Source organism: Chelonoidis abingdonii, chromosome 2 (assembly GCF_003597395.2).
Source record: "Chelonoidis abingdonii isolate Lonesome George chromosome 2, CheloAbing_2.0, whole genome shotgun sequence".
NCBI classification, from domain to species: Eukaryota; Metazoa; Chordata; order Testudines; family Testudinidae; genus Chelonoidis; species Chelonoidis abingdonii.
In genome coordinates, this window is record NC_133770.1 from 73258660 (window position 1) to 73272470 (window position 13811).

Genomic DNA, 13811 nt, shown 5'->3' on the forward strand with positions numbered 1-13811 from the left:
CTTTAAAAACAAATATAATGTAATCTTTTGCACAATTAATTATGAATTATTTTGGAAGTTTCACTTGTCTAGCTCTTTTATGCAGTATTACTTCAAACAATTAGCAGAGCCAAAGGCAAGATGCCAAGAAAAACAGCAGTTGCATGAGAATCTTGAATTTAAAATCTCAGTATGACTGTACATGTCCAACATATAACCTTTGGGGACTGTCTTTCCTTGTTAAAAAAAATGGTGGGATGATAAAGTAAATCAGACAGAATATGGACACTATAAAAATATTCTATTTTAGGAGTCATTCCATGACACATGAGATGAATGTGTTCCTAACCATGTGTCATTTACCAGCCAAAATCACTGTGGTTTAAAATTGTGGGAAGGGAAGAAAGAATCTCAAATCTTGTATTTATTTATCATCATGGATAAAAATGCGTGTTGTTTAGGCCAAATTCTTAAACAAAGGCACCAACACTATTGCTAAATATATACACACACTCAAAGAGGTAAATGTGCTCAAAAATATTTTTTTATGTGCATGTCACATTCTGGGGTGCCTCACAATACTTTGCTGTTGTAGCTCCCAACCTGGGCCCCTCGCAAACAGCCAAACAGGATGCAAGTCACCTCCTGAGTGTTTCTATATATCAGGGGAAGGCAACTTATGGCACACGTGCCGAATGAGGCATGCAAGCTGATTTTCAGTGGCACTCACACTGCCTGGGTCCTGGCCACTGGTCCGGGGGGCTCTGCATTTTAATTAAATTTTAAATGAAGCTTCTTAAACATTTTGAAAACCTTATTTACTTTATATACATCAATAGTTTAGTTATATATTATAGACTTATAGAAAGAGACCTTCTAAAAATGTTAAAATGCATGACTGGCATGCAAAACCTTAAATTAGAGTGAATAAATGAAGACTCGGCACACCATTTCCGAAATGTTTCCGCCCCCTGCTATATAGCTTCATATATAGCTTCAGCCCTGGTCTAGCATCTGTGACCCCAGTAGCCTGTCAGGAACATACCAGTCACACTCTGGTTTCCACCAGCCTTGGCTGCCATTTGCAGGCTCCCCCCAACACTCTCCAAGTCCCAGATTTTCCCTAAACTGTGTGTTCTGCACTGTCCAGCCCTCTCCTGAGCAGTTTATGATTCCTGAAAGGAGTCAATATTCAACAGTTTGCAACCTTAACTGGAGTTACCAAACAGTTCAGTTTAAACACACCACTGGATTGGTTTAGATTAAAAACAATACAACATGTTCATTAACAAAAGAATATAGGATTTTAAATGAATTCAAGTACAGGAGATAAAGGTGGAAAATGGTTAAAAGAAAATAAAAATGAAAATATGCTTCCATCAAGTTTTAGTTCTGGGTTGTGTTTAAGATGGTCTTTCTCACCTACAGTCTTCTGGCAAGATGGTGACTGACCCTTTCCTTGGTCAGCATCTTTCCCAGTGGCCCAAAAGTGCTGGTGCCTTTGTCTTCTTAGGCTCCTCTCTCATAGTCCAGTGAAACTCTGACATGGATTTTTCTGAGGATTACCCCTCAAAGCAAAATTGATTCAAAGAGTGAAGGTGGCGATTGGGGGTGTAGGAGGCTCCAGGCTTTTTCCTCTTACCTGTTTGCTGAAATACAAGTTTGCTGTCTCTCCTGCCATTTCCTCTCCCTGCTGTCTGGAGAATCCTGCTTACTACTTCTATGTAAATTGAGGTAAAAACACATTCCTTTGTTTAGGACAGACCTGTTGAACAACTTTTGCCTAGTCCAGACTGTCTAGTTTTCAACAAGTGCTAATAACACCATAGAGTGGGATTTTATAATTTATAATTGTAACCCCGAAGGAGAGTAGCTAGATTCCTGGGGATCTGTCTACTGGCAGCTCAGGGAGAGGCACACCATCCCTGGTAGGGAGGGGGAGCCAGCCAGGACAAGGGCAGGACAGGCTGTGTAGGGAGCAGGCCTGGGACTCACCAGCTCCCCACACAGCCAGTCCTGCCCTTGCCCTAGGACTGACTGGCTCCAGACTGACTCAAAAATGGTTTCTCCCCTTTCCTGAACTCCCTGGGAAGGGCATCTCACTCCCTATTGGGTAACGGGCAAACTTTGAGTTTGCCTTGGCTCCCCCTCCCTACCAGGGATGGTGTGCCTCTCCCTGAGCTGCTAGAAGACAGAGCCCCAGAAATCTAGGTAATCTCCTCTGGGATTACATAATGTTGCTACAAATATTTCACCATGATATTATTGACCTAGTGAGTTATTAGTTTTAAAATGATACCTCTCAAGGCATATTTTGTACACAGGCTATCACACTAGCGTGTAGGGTGCCAAAGGGGTGCTTTTGGTCAGACTGTAAAATTTTCTGTGCTGAACGTGGATGCTTATTTTCATGCCTCTTCTTGGAAATTTGTCCATAAAAGAACAAAGCACTGTAGCAGGGTGGTCACCCGCTCCTGCCCTGAGAGGTTTAAAGACAGTCCTGGGAGAGGGCTGTAGCAGGGGAAAAGCTATTAGGCTGATTGAGGAAGCAGCGGCAGCTAGGACACGCCCTAATTGTGTGACCTAAGGGTGACCAGAAGAGATGAAGAAAATATTGGGACACATGGGGGGGAGCAAAAAAACAAAAAAAAACAGTGCTGCCGGTGGAGCGAAATATTGGGACAAATTGCATCCTGACCCAAGACCACCCAATTATTGGGACGTCTGGTCACCCTAGCCCTAATCAGCCCTCAGCTGGCCCTATATAAGAGGCTGGGAGCCAGGAGCTCAGCAGTCTGTCTCTGCTTTCAGAGAGAGAGAGGGAGACCTGGCTGCTGGGAAGCTCAGAGTATCTAGAGTGAGGCAGGGCTGGGGAAAGGCCAGAGGGGCTGGGGAGCTCCAGGCTGGCAACTCCCCAGGCTGCAGGGCCTTGTCCAAGGCCCCATAGAGGTACTGGGTTGCAGAGAAAGGCAGCAGGTCCAAAAACCCCTTGCCTGTGAAGAGTGGCTTATACTGCAGTCTGCCCCAGGGAGCAGGGGCTAGTTGGTGACTGGCAGGAGCCTATGATTGAGGAGACGTGGGGATATAGGGTGGGGGTTCCCTGGGGAGGGGAGACCCTGAGACTGAGGGGTGTACTGCTAGGGTGCAGCACCCCAGATAACAGGGCACTGGAGTCCAGGAAGGGACATGGGGGCCAAGCGGAAGTGGGATACCAGCCTGCAGAGGGTGCGCTAAGGCTGGCAGATCTAATTCCCAGAAGAGACCAGCAGGAGGCGCAGCAGGGGTGAGTCCACTCTCTTACAAGCATAGATTGTGGATAAATTCTGTAAACCAGTTATTCATCTAGATTAGCAATACAAGCAAGTCCCTGTGAATATGTTTGTCTCGTCAACAGAAATATTAATGAATTTAGAATGTTTTTTACTCTTTTCTTCCTCAGACCTCAGTAATCAAATACTTTCTTTAAGTGATTCCATTTCACTTTAATTGCAGTTTTTAAAAACAGGTTAATACCAGCCATCCATATTTAAACTGTAGATTTTATGATTATGCCACCCATTAAAGGTTTTTTTTCCTTTTCAGAATAAAATAATCATTGATCTTTTTCATCTGAGTGCTATTAAGACAAAGGGTATAAACATCAACTGATTAAAACATTGCTTTCAATGCTTTATTAAAATTTATTTTTAAGCAGTTCTACTCATTAAGACTTGACAAATCTGAAGAGCACTTCATTTAATTTCCTTTATGAGGATGTTTTGCATGCAAAACAGAGTCTGAGGAATCCTTAGTCCCCAAAAAGGGCTGCTCTGTAGCCCAGTAGTATGCTATGACTTTCAGATAGCTTCTTACCTGTCAGCCCACTCTGCAGGGCCTGCTAGCACATATGCAATGCAGAAATAGTTAAGTAGGAAAGCTTTATTCCTTCGGTATAACTAGGCATCAATTTAAAAGCAAACATATATAAGGTCTTTAGATGCTGCTATTCATTTTTTTAAATAAATAAATTACAGCAGAAAATTGGAAGACACATTTGGGATTTTTAAAGGAAAATTTACCCTGACTTCAGCTCAGGAACTGATAATGGCACACATAGGTTTTCACCTCCAGGTCACAAATTAAATCCAGTCATTTGTTTGACAACTATTAAGACTTAGTGGCAAGGGGCACTTTTGGCTAATTACACGCAGATGAACCAGTGGGTGCAGGTTATAAATCTGACTATCAGTGGGGCAGCCTTAGGAGAAGCAGAACCAAGAACAAGCACCAGTGAGCCGCGATGAGTGACTGAAGAAATAATATACTGCCTGGAATGTATCGGAGAGGTTGTGTGCTATCATGCAAATGTTGGAATTCCACGTGCCACAGGCTTAACTGATTCCATGAACAGCATATCTCTCTGCATTGATATACTCAGATCAAGAAGGAATACAGGCTGGAGTGACTGCCCACAAAGATCACCCATAAGGAGACATCAGTGGGGAGATTCAACAAAGCCATGAAACTGGTCATTGAAAATGCTGTTTTTTTGGCCAACTCCACTATTCTACCTACGAGGGAAAAATCAAACTTATGGTCCAGCAGCTGAAAAGACAGATCTACCACTGATGCATAGCACACTCCAAACAATTGGTAAACAACAGGAAACACAGAAGGTGAACAAGGGAATTATATTCTGGGTACGTATGGAGACCTTAGATTCAAAAATACCATGGGCACTATGTTGTTCAAAGTAGAGAAGAACCCAGGATATTTTAATGTGATCTTGAAGTTTGCTTCCCATTGCTAGAAGAGATGTGATCACTTGAATGTCTGTAGAAAGCAAATACAGAATGAGTATTTCTACAGCTGTTGCAAATATAATTGAAATTCAAATGTAAACTTTTCATGGATTTTTTTCTGGCAACATTCATGCAGTTCTGCCCCTCTAACCTTGCAAGACTACTGCCATCCATCTGGTAACATGTGTCTGCTGCTCATGATGAGCACAGAACAGCTTCAAATTCTCTTACTGGAGCATAATCCGAAAAGAAAATTGCAGAGCATTGCTCCAACCAACTGGCAGGAAATTCAAACAGCTCCAAGAGCAAGGCCAATAGGGCTGTTGAAACATAAGGTAACATTTAGAATGCGATTACAAGGACGCCATTGTTGGGGTCTGGACTGAAACATGCTAGAGACCTAACTGGTTGGGTGCTAAAAGAAACTGAAAGCTATAAAAGAAACGCAGCAGTGGAAAGCAGTCCTAAAGCACCCGTAGTCAGTCATGCTCACCCCAATATAGGATGATCAACCAGTAGTACAGAGCCAGAATAGCAACTCCTAGCACTCCTGCCATGTCTGATTGTTGACATAAGCTATAGATGAAAGACAGGAGTATGGTTGGAGCTTCCTTGGGGATGTCAGCAGTAACTGGTCTAAGTTGCTCCAGGGGACTGAGCTGGCACACGACCAACCCGTGACTGGGTAAACACCATGACGACCTTTGCACTGTACTGCTTGAGCTGGGTGCCCTTCAGCGATAGAAGAGGATCTAAGTCAGAGCGTATTTCAGGAAGGGCGTAGAGCAGGGGTGGCCAACCTGTAACTCTGAAGCCACATGCGGCTCTTCAGAAGTTAATATACAGCTCCTTGTATAGGCACCGACTCCAGGGCTGGAGCTACAGGCGCCAACTTTCCAATGTGCCAGGGAGGGGGGGTGCTCACTGCTCAACCCCTGGCTCTGCCACAGGCTCTGCCCCCTCTCCACTTCTTCCCCCCTGCCCAGAGCCTGCTGCACCCTGGCTGGTCCCCAGAGCTTCCTGCACACTGTGAAACAGCTGATTGGGGCAGGAGGCAGTGGTGTAGCCAGGTGGAGGGAACAGAGGGAGCAGGAAAAAAAAAAGTGCCACCCTCTGTGGGGCTTTTACTGACAGGGCAGTGCTCCAGGTCTTCAGCAGCACCTCAGTGGTGGGCCCTTCACTCACTCCGGGGTCTTTGGCGGCATTTTGGCGATGAAGTTTCAGTGCCACCAAAGAAGCCTGGGGATAGCGAAGGGCCCGCGGCCGAAGACCCAGAGCGTCGCCCCATCAGTAAAAGTGCTGCAGCGAGTGGCGCCTTTTTTTTTTCTTTTTAACTCCAGGGTGAGTAAAATTAAAAAGGCGCCACTTGTGCTCTGTGGGGGAGCAGCTGCTGCCCTGCTCTCCCCTCCTCCCCCGGCTACGCTACTGGCAGGAGGCCTGGGGAGGTGCTGAGCCATGGAGCTTCTGACAAGCTGGACACACTGGGGGTGGGAGGAGGCGGAGCTGACGGGGGCTGCTGCTGGCTTATTACTGTGGCTCTTTGGCAATGTACATTAGTAAATTCTGGCTCAGGTTGGCCACCTCTGGAGTAGAGCATAGATTAAGGGTTAAACAATTCAGCAAAGAAACCTGGCATCTGCAAATAATTGAATGTTTCATACTAATATTGATTCTTTCATGTTTTATGAGTACTAAAACAAAATGTCTGAATTGCCTGGATTTTGTTGTGTTTGCTTATTTGGCTACACCCTGCCCCCTTTTTCTTCTGTTTGTGAACCATGCCATTATTCCTAAAATTTTACCCAGCTCTATTAAAGTCCGATTACAGCTTTTTTGATCAAATATTCCAGCTGAACAGTGCTAGAGATGTGGGCTCTAAGAATCAGACACCAGAGTGAAGACAGCTCCCAAATGATTTATGCTATTAGCCAAAGACAAAAATCCCGCTCCCAGAAACCTGTGAATGACCGGCCAAGCAATGAACCTTGAGGCTCTCTCTTTTCTTTACCAGAAACAGTAACATCCTTCCTGCTCTGTTTCACCATTTAAAAGGGTTTGGTACATTATGGCTCCTCGCCTGACAGAGTGCCTTCACTTTTAAGCCAAGTTAAAAAGTAAGAGTTGGTTCTTATTACCGAGTCCTTGTAATGCTGTTTTGATTAATACTAAATTGAAGCCACGTTTTGCCATGAATATCCCTTCATTGAACCAGAGCATTCCAACTGCTGCACTTTAAAGGACATTCTATCCTGCAGAAAAATAGTCGCATTCAGTTAACCCAGACACTACGGCCATTGCACAGAGCAATGCAAAATAACCAGTTTTCATTTTGTCAATTTCCTACTGCCAACAGTGACAAAACTCACCAATATTTCTGATTGCCCTGGCCCCCAAAGCTACATTTCATCCATAAGAAACAGCAAACTGGCTCTTTCCTGGCTGAAAAGTTACCTGAGACCCTGAGCCTAAAGAGAAGATTTTCAAAATATCTTCTGGAGGGCTCTTTGTCAGCTCCTCTTCTTCATATGTCCTGGTCCTAAACCCTCAGGAAATTCCTGGGTCAGCAACAAGTCTTTGTGTACTGTCTATTCCTACCAGTTGCTTGCTCAGGTCACTTACATCTCCCAAGCAACCATAGGGTTACCTTCTGTGTTAATTAGATGAATTGCTAATAAAGTTGATTTCCCCTGTACAGGTGTGCAAGGCTGGAGAAAGGCAACTGCCAGCAAAAGGGCCAGTCACAATTGCTTCCTGCTAACACCTGTAGAAAAGGGGTAGGGAGGCCTCAGTTACCTGAGCACCAGCTAGTCAGGAAGGGTGCTGCAAAATCTGACTTACAGCAGGAAACTAATAACCCTGGCAAGCATGTTCATCTATTTTCCAGGAGACACTGAAATTCTTGTCTCTCAGCTCCATTTGCTTAATGCCTCAGCCTCTTCCATATGGCTAAGGGCTCCATAGGCAGAAGAGAGATGTGGGGCTCTTAAATACGGCAGCAGTGTGTAAATAGCTGGAAGAAAAGTCAAGGCACTGAAGGCGAACTATACATTGAACAAGAGGCCTCTATACAACATTCCATCATTTAAAAATCCATGTGTACTGTATTTCTGGCACATAGCTGCACTTCTTTAAAACCAAGCTGGGTTTATTGCTTGGCAAACGATATGTCCAGGGGTATGCACAGGAATAAAAATTTAGCTGCTTTTAGAGGGGCACTTTTTGTGCCTCCCACAGCCAGAGGAGCTGGCTTTTCCTCTCCCCCACTGCCCATGTGACTGGAGGAACTGGCTCTCCTTCCATGCCACCCTACCCCTGTGGCCAGAAGAGCTGACTCTCCCTCCCACATGGCCGGAGCAGCTGCCTCTCCCTCCCACGCAATCCGAGGACCTGGTTCTCCCTGTTGCAGCCCCAGAGCCAATAGAGCTGGCCCTCCCTAGCAGCCAAAGGAGCTGGCCCAAGGCCACAGGCCCAAGGCTGGAGGAGCTGTCATCTTCCGCCCTGGCCCGGGGTTGGAGGAGCTCGCTCTCCCCACCCCAGAGGAGTTCTGAGCCCTCACTGACTGGGTGGGGAGCCTGGCATGCCCCTGCATGCCTCCCCCTGCACACACCCCTGGATGTGTCTTACCCACTATCTTGGTGGAGACTTTCCATTGACTGTGCTGGGAGTTCAGCACATGGAATGAGGCTAAAATGTGCAATTTCACAACCAACATATCCAGCTTCTGGCCTGCAAACAGTTGTTTGGGGTCAGGGAAATTATGAAAATTTGTTTTTTCTAGCTTTCACATTACATATGCTAGGCATATTCTTTAGCAGAATAAGTCCACAAAATGTCAGGTAATATAGAAATTTTTGCAGAGTAGCGAGTGATCAGAAAAAAAAACCAGCTTGGAGAAATCCACTGTTTAGTTTTCAGTGCAGTAATTATAAGTGCCTTAAGTTCATATTTCTAAGACTCCAATGCTCAGATATTTTTTAAAAGTATCTTATTAGGTAGCTGAAAGGTGTGGCATGCCGAGAATGCCAAATGTGTGATAAACACATTTGAGATGTTTATTTATACTTATATTCCTTGTGTTTATTTTCCTACTACGCAGATATTCTTCTTCACTGTAACCAAAGTTATCATACTTTTTTTTTTTAAATTAACAAACTATATAAGTATTCCATACTGTTTCTATCCAAAATCTCATACGTCCAGATTCAATAAAAACTCTGTTCAGCTTCTGGTGAGTTTGAGAGAGAAAGAGATTCTTCAGGGCTTGCACAGCAATATGCTGTCTTCAATTTAAAGGGCCAAGTTGTTAAAATTCCTTTTTACATATGACTCCGTGGTACCCATTTGCTGTTCAATTAAGTATATAGCACCTACAAACGTTCAGCTTACCAGACTAATTAGCATGCTGCTTTTATGCTTTGTTTTAAAAATAGAAAATGTCAAATTCATGACACAGAATGAACATTCAAAGATAACCTGAAAAATACAAAAACCTGAAAAACATGAACAGGAGGCTGCCTGGCAACTCAACATATTCTACAGGCCACTATCCTCCAGTCTCACTGAGGAATACCAAAAGAAACTACATCATCTGCTCAAGAAACTCCCTGCATTAGCACAGGAACAAATTTACACAGACACACCCCTAGTGTCCCAACCAGTCGTATCCTATCTGCTACCCAAGATCCATAAACCTGGAAATCCTGGCTGCAACCCCATGCACCAAGTCAAAATGCCACTCACTCAGACGTGGCTTGGCTATCTCTCTGTCATAGTTTGAGTAGGTGGCATGGGTGGTGCTTGGGTCACAGTGCCACTCAGGTTTGTGCTAAGTCAAAAATGCCATTCACTCAGATTTGGAAGGGGTGGCACAGGGACTCATGGGCTAGGGGTGTCAGGTTGCTGGCGTGGAAGGGGATTGTCAGAAGGGGGGCAAATCTATGTCCCTACCCTCCACACACACGCACATGAAATGGGACTTTGCAGCCCCTGAGCTTCAAAACATGTTATCAGTAACACAGGTAAGAAAAAAACTGTGAGGTTTAATCTTACTACATTTCTGGATATGATTTTTATCTCAACAGGTTGTCTTCCAAAGAGGGATACTCTTTTAGGGAATAGTTTAGAATTGGTGCTATGCTTCTTAGGATTTCAAAGTAATCAGCTTGCAACTTACTGCTTCTGGGGTATTCATTAATGTGTGTTCTTGTTAATTGCTTGTATTTAAGACTTGCAAATATTATTACCAATTAGTACATTTTAATAATATTATAGTTTATGATATTTATGGGTATTCTATTTACAAGTAGATTAATATTTTATTACTGATATTTGTTATAAATTATTAATTACTTAGAAAATTGACAAATTCCTTTACTACTCCTAATTATTTCAATATATATTTGAATTAGAATTATTTTCTTCTGATTTGGAAGCTTCAGCTTCTTCTATCTTTTCTTAATGTCATTCCTTTTCAATATCTAATATTTGTACATAAGGCAAGGGGCTTTGTGCAGCTTGCAAAAGGGGCTACGATTGGTGCTTGCTTTTAGTCCTGCAATGGGTGCTTGCTTGCTTGCTTGCTTTTAGTCAGGCAAAAAGTAGTAAAATGCAGCAAATGTGATATCAACTTAAAACTAAGTTACAATTTTGTTTACAGAATTAATTATCTCAGCAGATATAGGAAAAATGGAAGGATTATGAAATAGGCTTTTGTTAGAAAAAATGGATGGAAACATTTAAGTGGTAACATTTTTCTCAAAGTGTGATGGATCATTTATAATTAGCAATTATTAAAGATACAACTACCATAGATTTTAGTTTCAAGGGCAAACAAAGGAAAAATCCTCAGCTGAAAGAGAAAAAATACATTGTTTTGTTCTCTGATATTCAAATCTGCAAGTATACCATGTATTAGTTATGTTTTCATTGTTGCTTCAGTTTGTCCCTGAAGTTTTGCTGTTGATATTCACCCACATATGTTACTATTTAGGATTTTTAGTGAAGTGTGTTGGTGACTGACAATGGAATTCTATCATCATGAGAGCTATTCATCTTGGATCCACCCTGTAACACATGTACCAAAACCTAGTCTGGTAAAATGTCCTCATATCCTAAGTGAAGACAAAGTTCCATTTGGAGCCTACTTGTGTCTCCAGAGAATTGTAAATTGGAGGAATAGACATTAATCCATCAGTGTGGTACTTACTGCATTGAAGTTGGGGAAGAGATTGACTGCTGCTGCTGTATCCAGGGGAAATGGAAGAAATGGTTTAATATCCAGCGATGGTTGTAATGGTGGGGCTGGAGTACGCACCAGGGCTGGAAGAGCAGGGCTCTGGCATGTGCCACCTTCAAGGAAAAATATGAAAGAAGATAATAAGCAAGTGATTCTTGGTATGAAAATAAATATAGAAAGGAGTTTTATGCCAATATCAGGTTAAACACACACATTTGTATTTACCATCAAATTACTACCTTGTTAAGTGTGCAACAGGCTTAACTAATGTTCATGATTCTTTGCTGATAATTGACTAAGATACCAGTGTTTCAGTTCTCTAAAATTAGCTAGCAAACCTCCTTTCCCTCCCCTGGATTATCTTGAAATGTTAGTATAGTTCAAGTCAAATTTTCCTTTAGATGTTCAGCTGACCTGATTCTATTATAAAATCAAAGCTGAAACCACTGACCTTTACTCAAACACACCAGGTCAATTTAGCTCCAAAAGACGTTTTTTTACTCTTCCATGCAGTAAAAATTATTTCAGCTGGTGACTGTCCAAGACTCTTCCATTCACTTGTTTGTTTTAAATTTTATTTTCTTAAATGTGCATTTATTTCACTAGCTCAGCAACTTCAGCACAAACTTAAACCTAACTAGCAAAGCATACCTTGCTGCCTCAAGCGTTGATCAGTAAAAGTCTATTGTGAATGCAAACTTATAAAACAAATTCCACATTACAGGTGTTTGTCAAAGTTCTGAATGCTACTGCAGTTCTAAGGCTACCAACAGATACTTTCTGCTGTTGTGGTAGATGGGCTTGGGTCAGAACTCTGTAAGGCAGAAAAGCTTCTCCTTGCTAAAGCTACCAATGAACAGTTCTGTGGGAACATTATGTAAATGAATAAATCCCCCTGCATACTAATAAGCAACCACCTGTTTGTAATGAACCACTATTTTACAGATTTGTTTGCCCCTTGCCACAGATCCCAACATAGTCCAGATGATTGAGAGCTGGAAATATTCAAATCCAATCTCAGCTTCCACTGTCTCCCATCTTCTGGTTACATTCCAAAACATCAATTCACTGTTAATTAAAGACTGTTTGAATCCTAGGAAACTGTTGAAATATGCCAGTGTTGTTCTAATCTGAGAGGCAGGCAGCAGACTGTAAAAACCTGCTGGTAGGAGGCCAAGAAACATTCAAAGAACAAAATGGAAAGGGAGTTTTACCCCATCACAGAACAGAGAGAGACAGATCAAAAATTTCTCTCTCACACACACACTTACTTCACAGATGAGTAGTATATTTTTTTTAATTAGAGTTCATATATACAGCAGTCAGAATGACCCACTAAATCTGTTCACATTTGGCCAGCAAAGCTGCTAACCAGAGTTGCAACTCAGTGCTTCTAACTGAGGGCTAATGTCATTAGATTTAATTAACCAGCTGTAGCAGGGACATCAGCATTTGGGCTTCTCAATATAAATTCAGCTGGAGCCAAATGATCGAAGACTATGTTTTAACATCTTTTCAGTTCTTCTGTGAAACACTTTACAAAGTATTCTTGAAAAGGATGCATTAATCACTAGTACACCACAGGAATTAATTTAGGGCTCATCATACTCTCACACTGGTTTCACACTAGGGTAACTGCACTGACTCTGTTGGAGTTACTGCTGATTTACGTGAGCGTAAGAGTGCACAGAATCAGGACTGCACAGTAAGGCAGCTGAGCACACAGAGACTACATAAAAACACTACATGAAGTCTGCATTCACCACAGTCCATTAGAAAGTTATTTATCATCTGCTTGATAATAGCAGCAATTAATAGAGTGGCTACTGTTGAAGATAAGATACCGGATTAGATGAACTACTGGAATGTTATTATGTAATTATTATGTAGACTATGTAAAAAATAACTGACAGGCCTCGGTGTAGTGCTACACAGGATAAATCCAGACAAACAGAGAAAGAAAACTTGGTAAGTATATGGGTTGGCAAGAGGGTTCCAGTATGTTTGCAAAGTATTACTTCAAGGTGATGTCCGACCATAAACCACCCACACTATTACTAAAAAGTAAAGTCCTAGCCAAGGTGCCTATTAGATGCCAGATATTCCTCATCTCTTTGTTGGGATTTACACTTACAGTAGCTCAGGAATTGGGAACCTCATACTAGTGACTAACACCTTATTGAGGACTCCCCCTCATGGTCATCACTCCCACCCATTCCACATCCCATCTGCTAAACGATCAGCATTAACTATTTCAATGCTGACATTCTGAAATATCATCATAAGGCTTTTGAGATAACACCCCAGTGAGATAAAGGGTGCATGTGAGAGCATGGCCATTGCTCCAGGCTGTATGTTTGCAAACACAGGAGTACAGCACTGCCCTTGCTTACCTTCCAAATGTAAACCAAATGCAATGTTTGCATCCATAAGAATGAGAAACTTAATTTATAAAAAAAAAATGAAAGATCAAATTTTGGAGAATCTGACAGTCTTAGAGCATAACTACATCAAGTGACGTGAATATTTGATACTACTGCAATAGCATGGAGTAGCTGGGCTGCTTAGTATATTTGTCCTCTGTTGAGCCTGGATTGTCGTGGGTTTTTAAACTCAGTTCCGGAGGCTCCTAGTCCCAACCAATGGCCTGTAGAACTGACCGAAGTTTATGTTTTTAATTCTGTTCCTCTCACCAGATGGCACCATGCAGAGATGGGTGGCAGCAGTAGGTAGCTTAGGCCTTTGTCATGTAACGGTGATAAAGGATCATAGAAGGAGTCACTTTATCCTTTATGGTATGTCATCCTATAAGAAGA

At 42.4% G+C, this 13811-nt stretch overlaps 1 protein-coding gene across 3 annotated transcripts in view; it reads right to left on the minus strand.

Moving 5' to 3' along the window:
- ZNF385D (zinc finger protein 385D) overlaps window positions 1-13811 on the minus strand; it is a 419438-nt gene that overhangs the window by 241458 nt on the left and 164169 nt on the right. For all 3 annotated transcript variants that reach the window (XM_032781181.2, XM_032781182.2, XM_032781179.2), the window contains exon 2: window positions 10966-11108. In XM_032781181.2, coding sequence (XP_032637072.1) covers window positions 10966-11108 — 143 coding nt within the window. The remainder of the gene's footprint in view (window positions 1-10965; window positions 11109-13811) is intronic.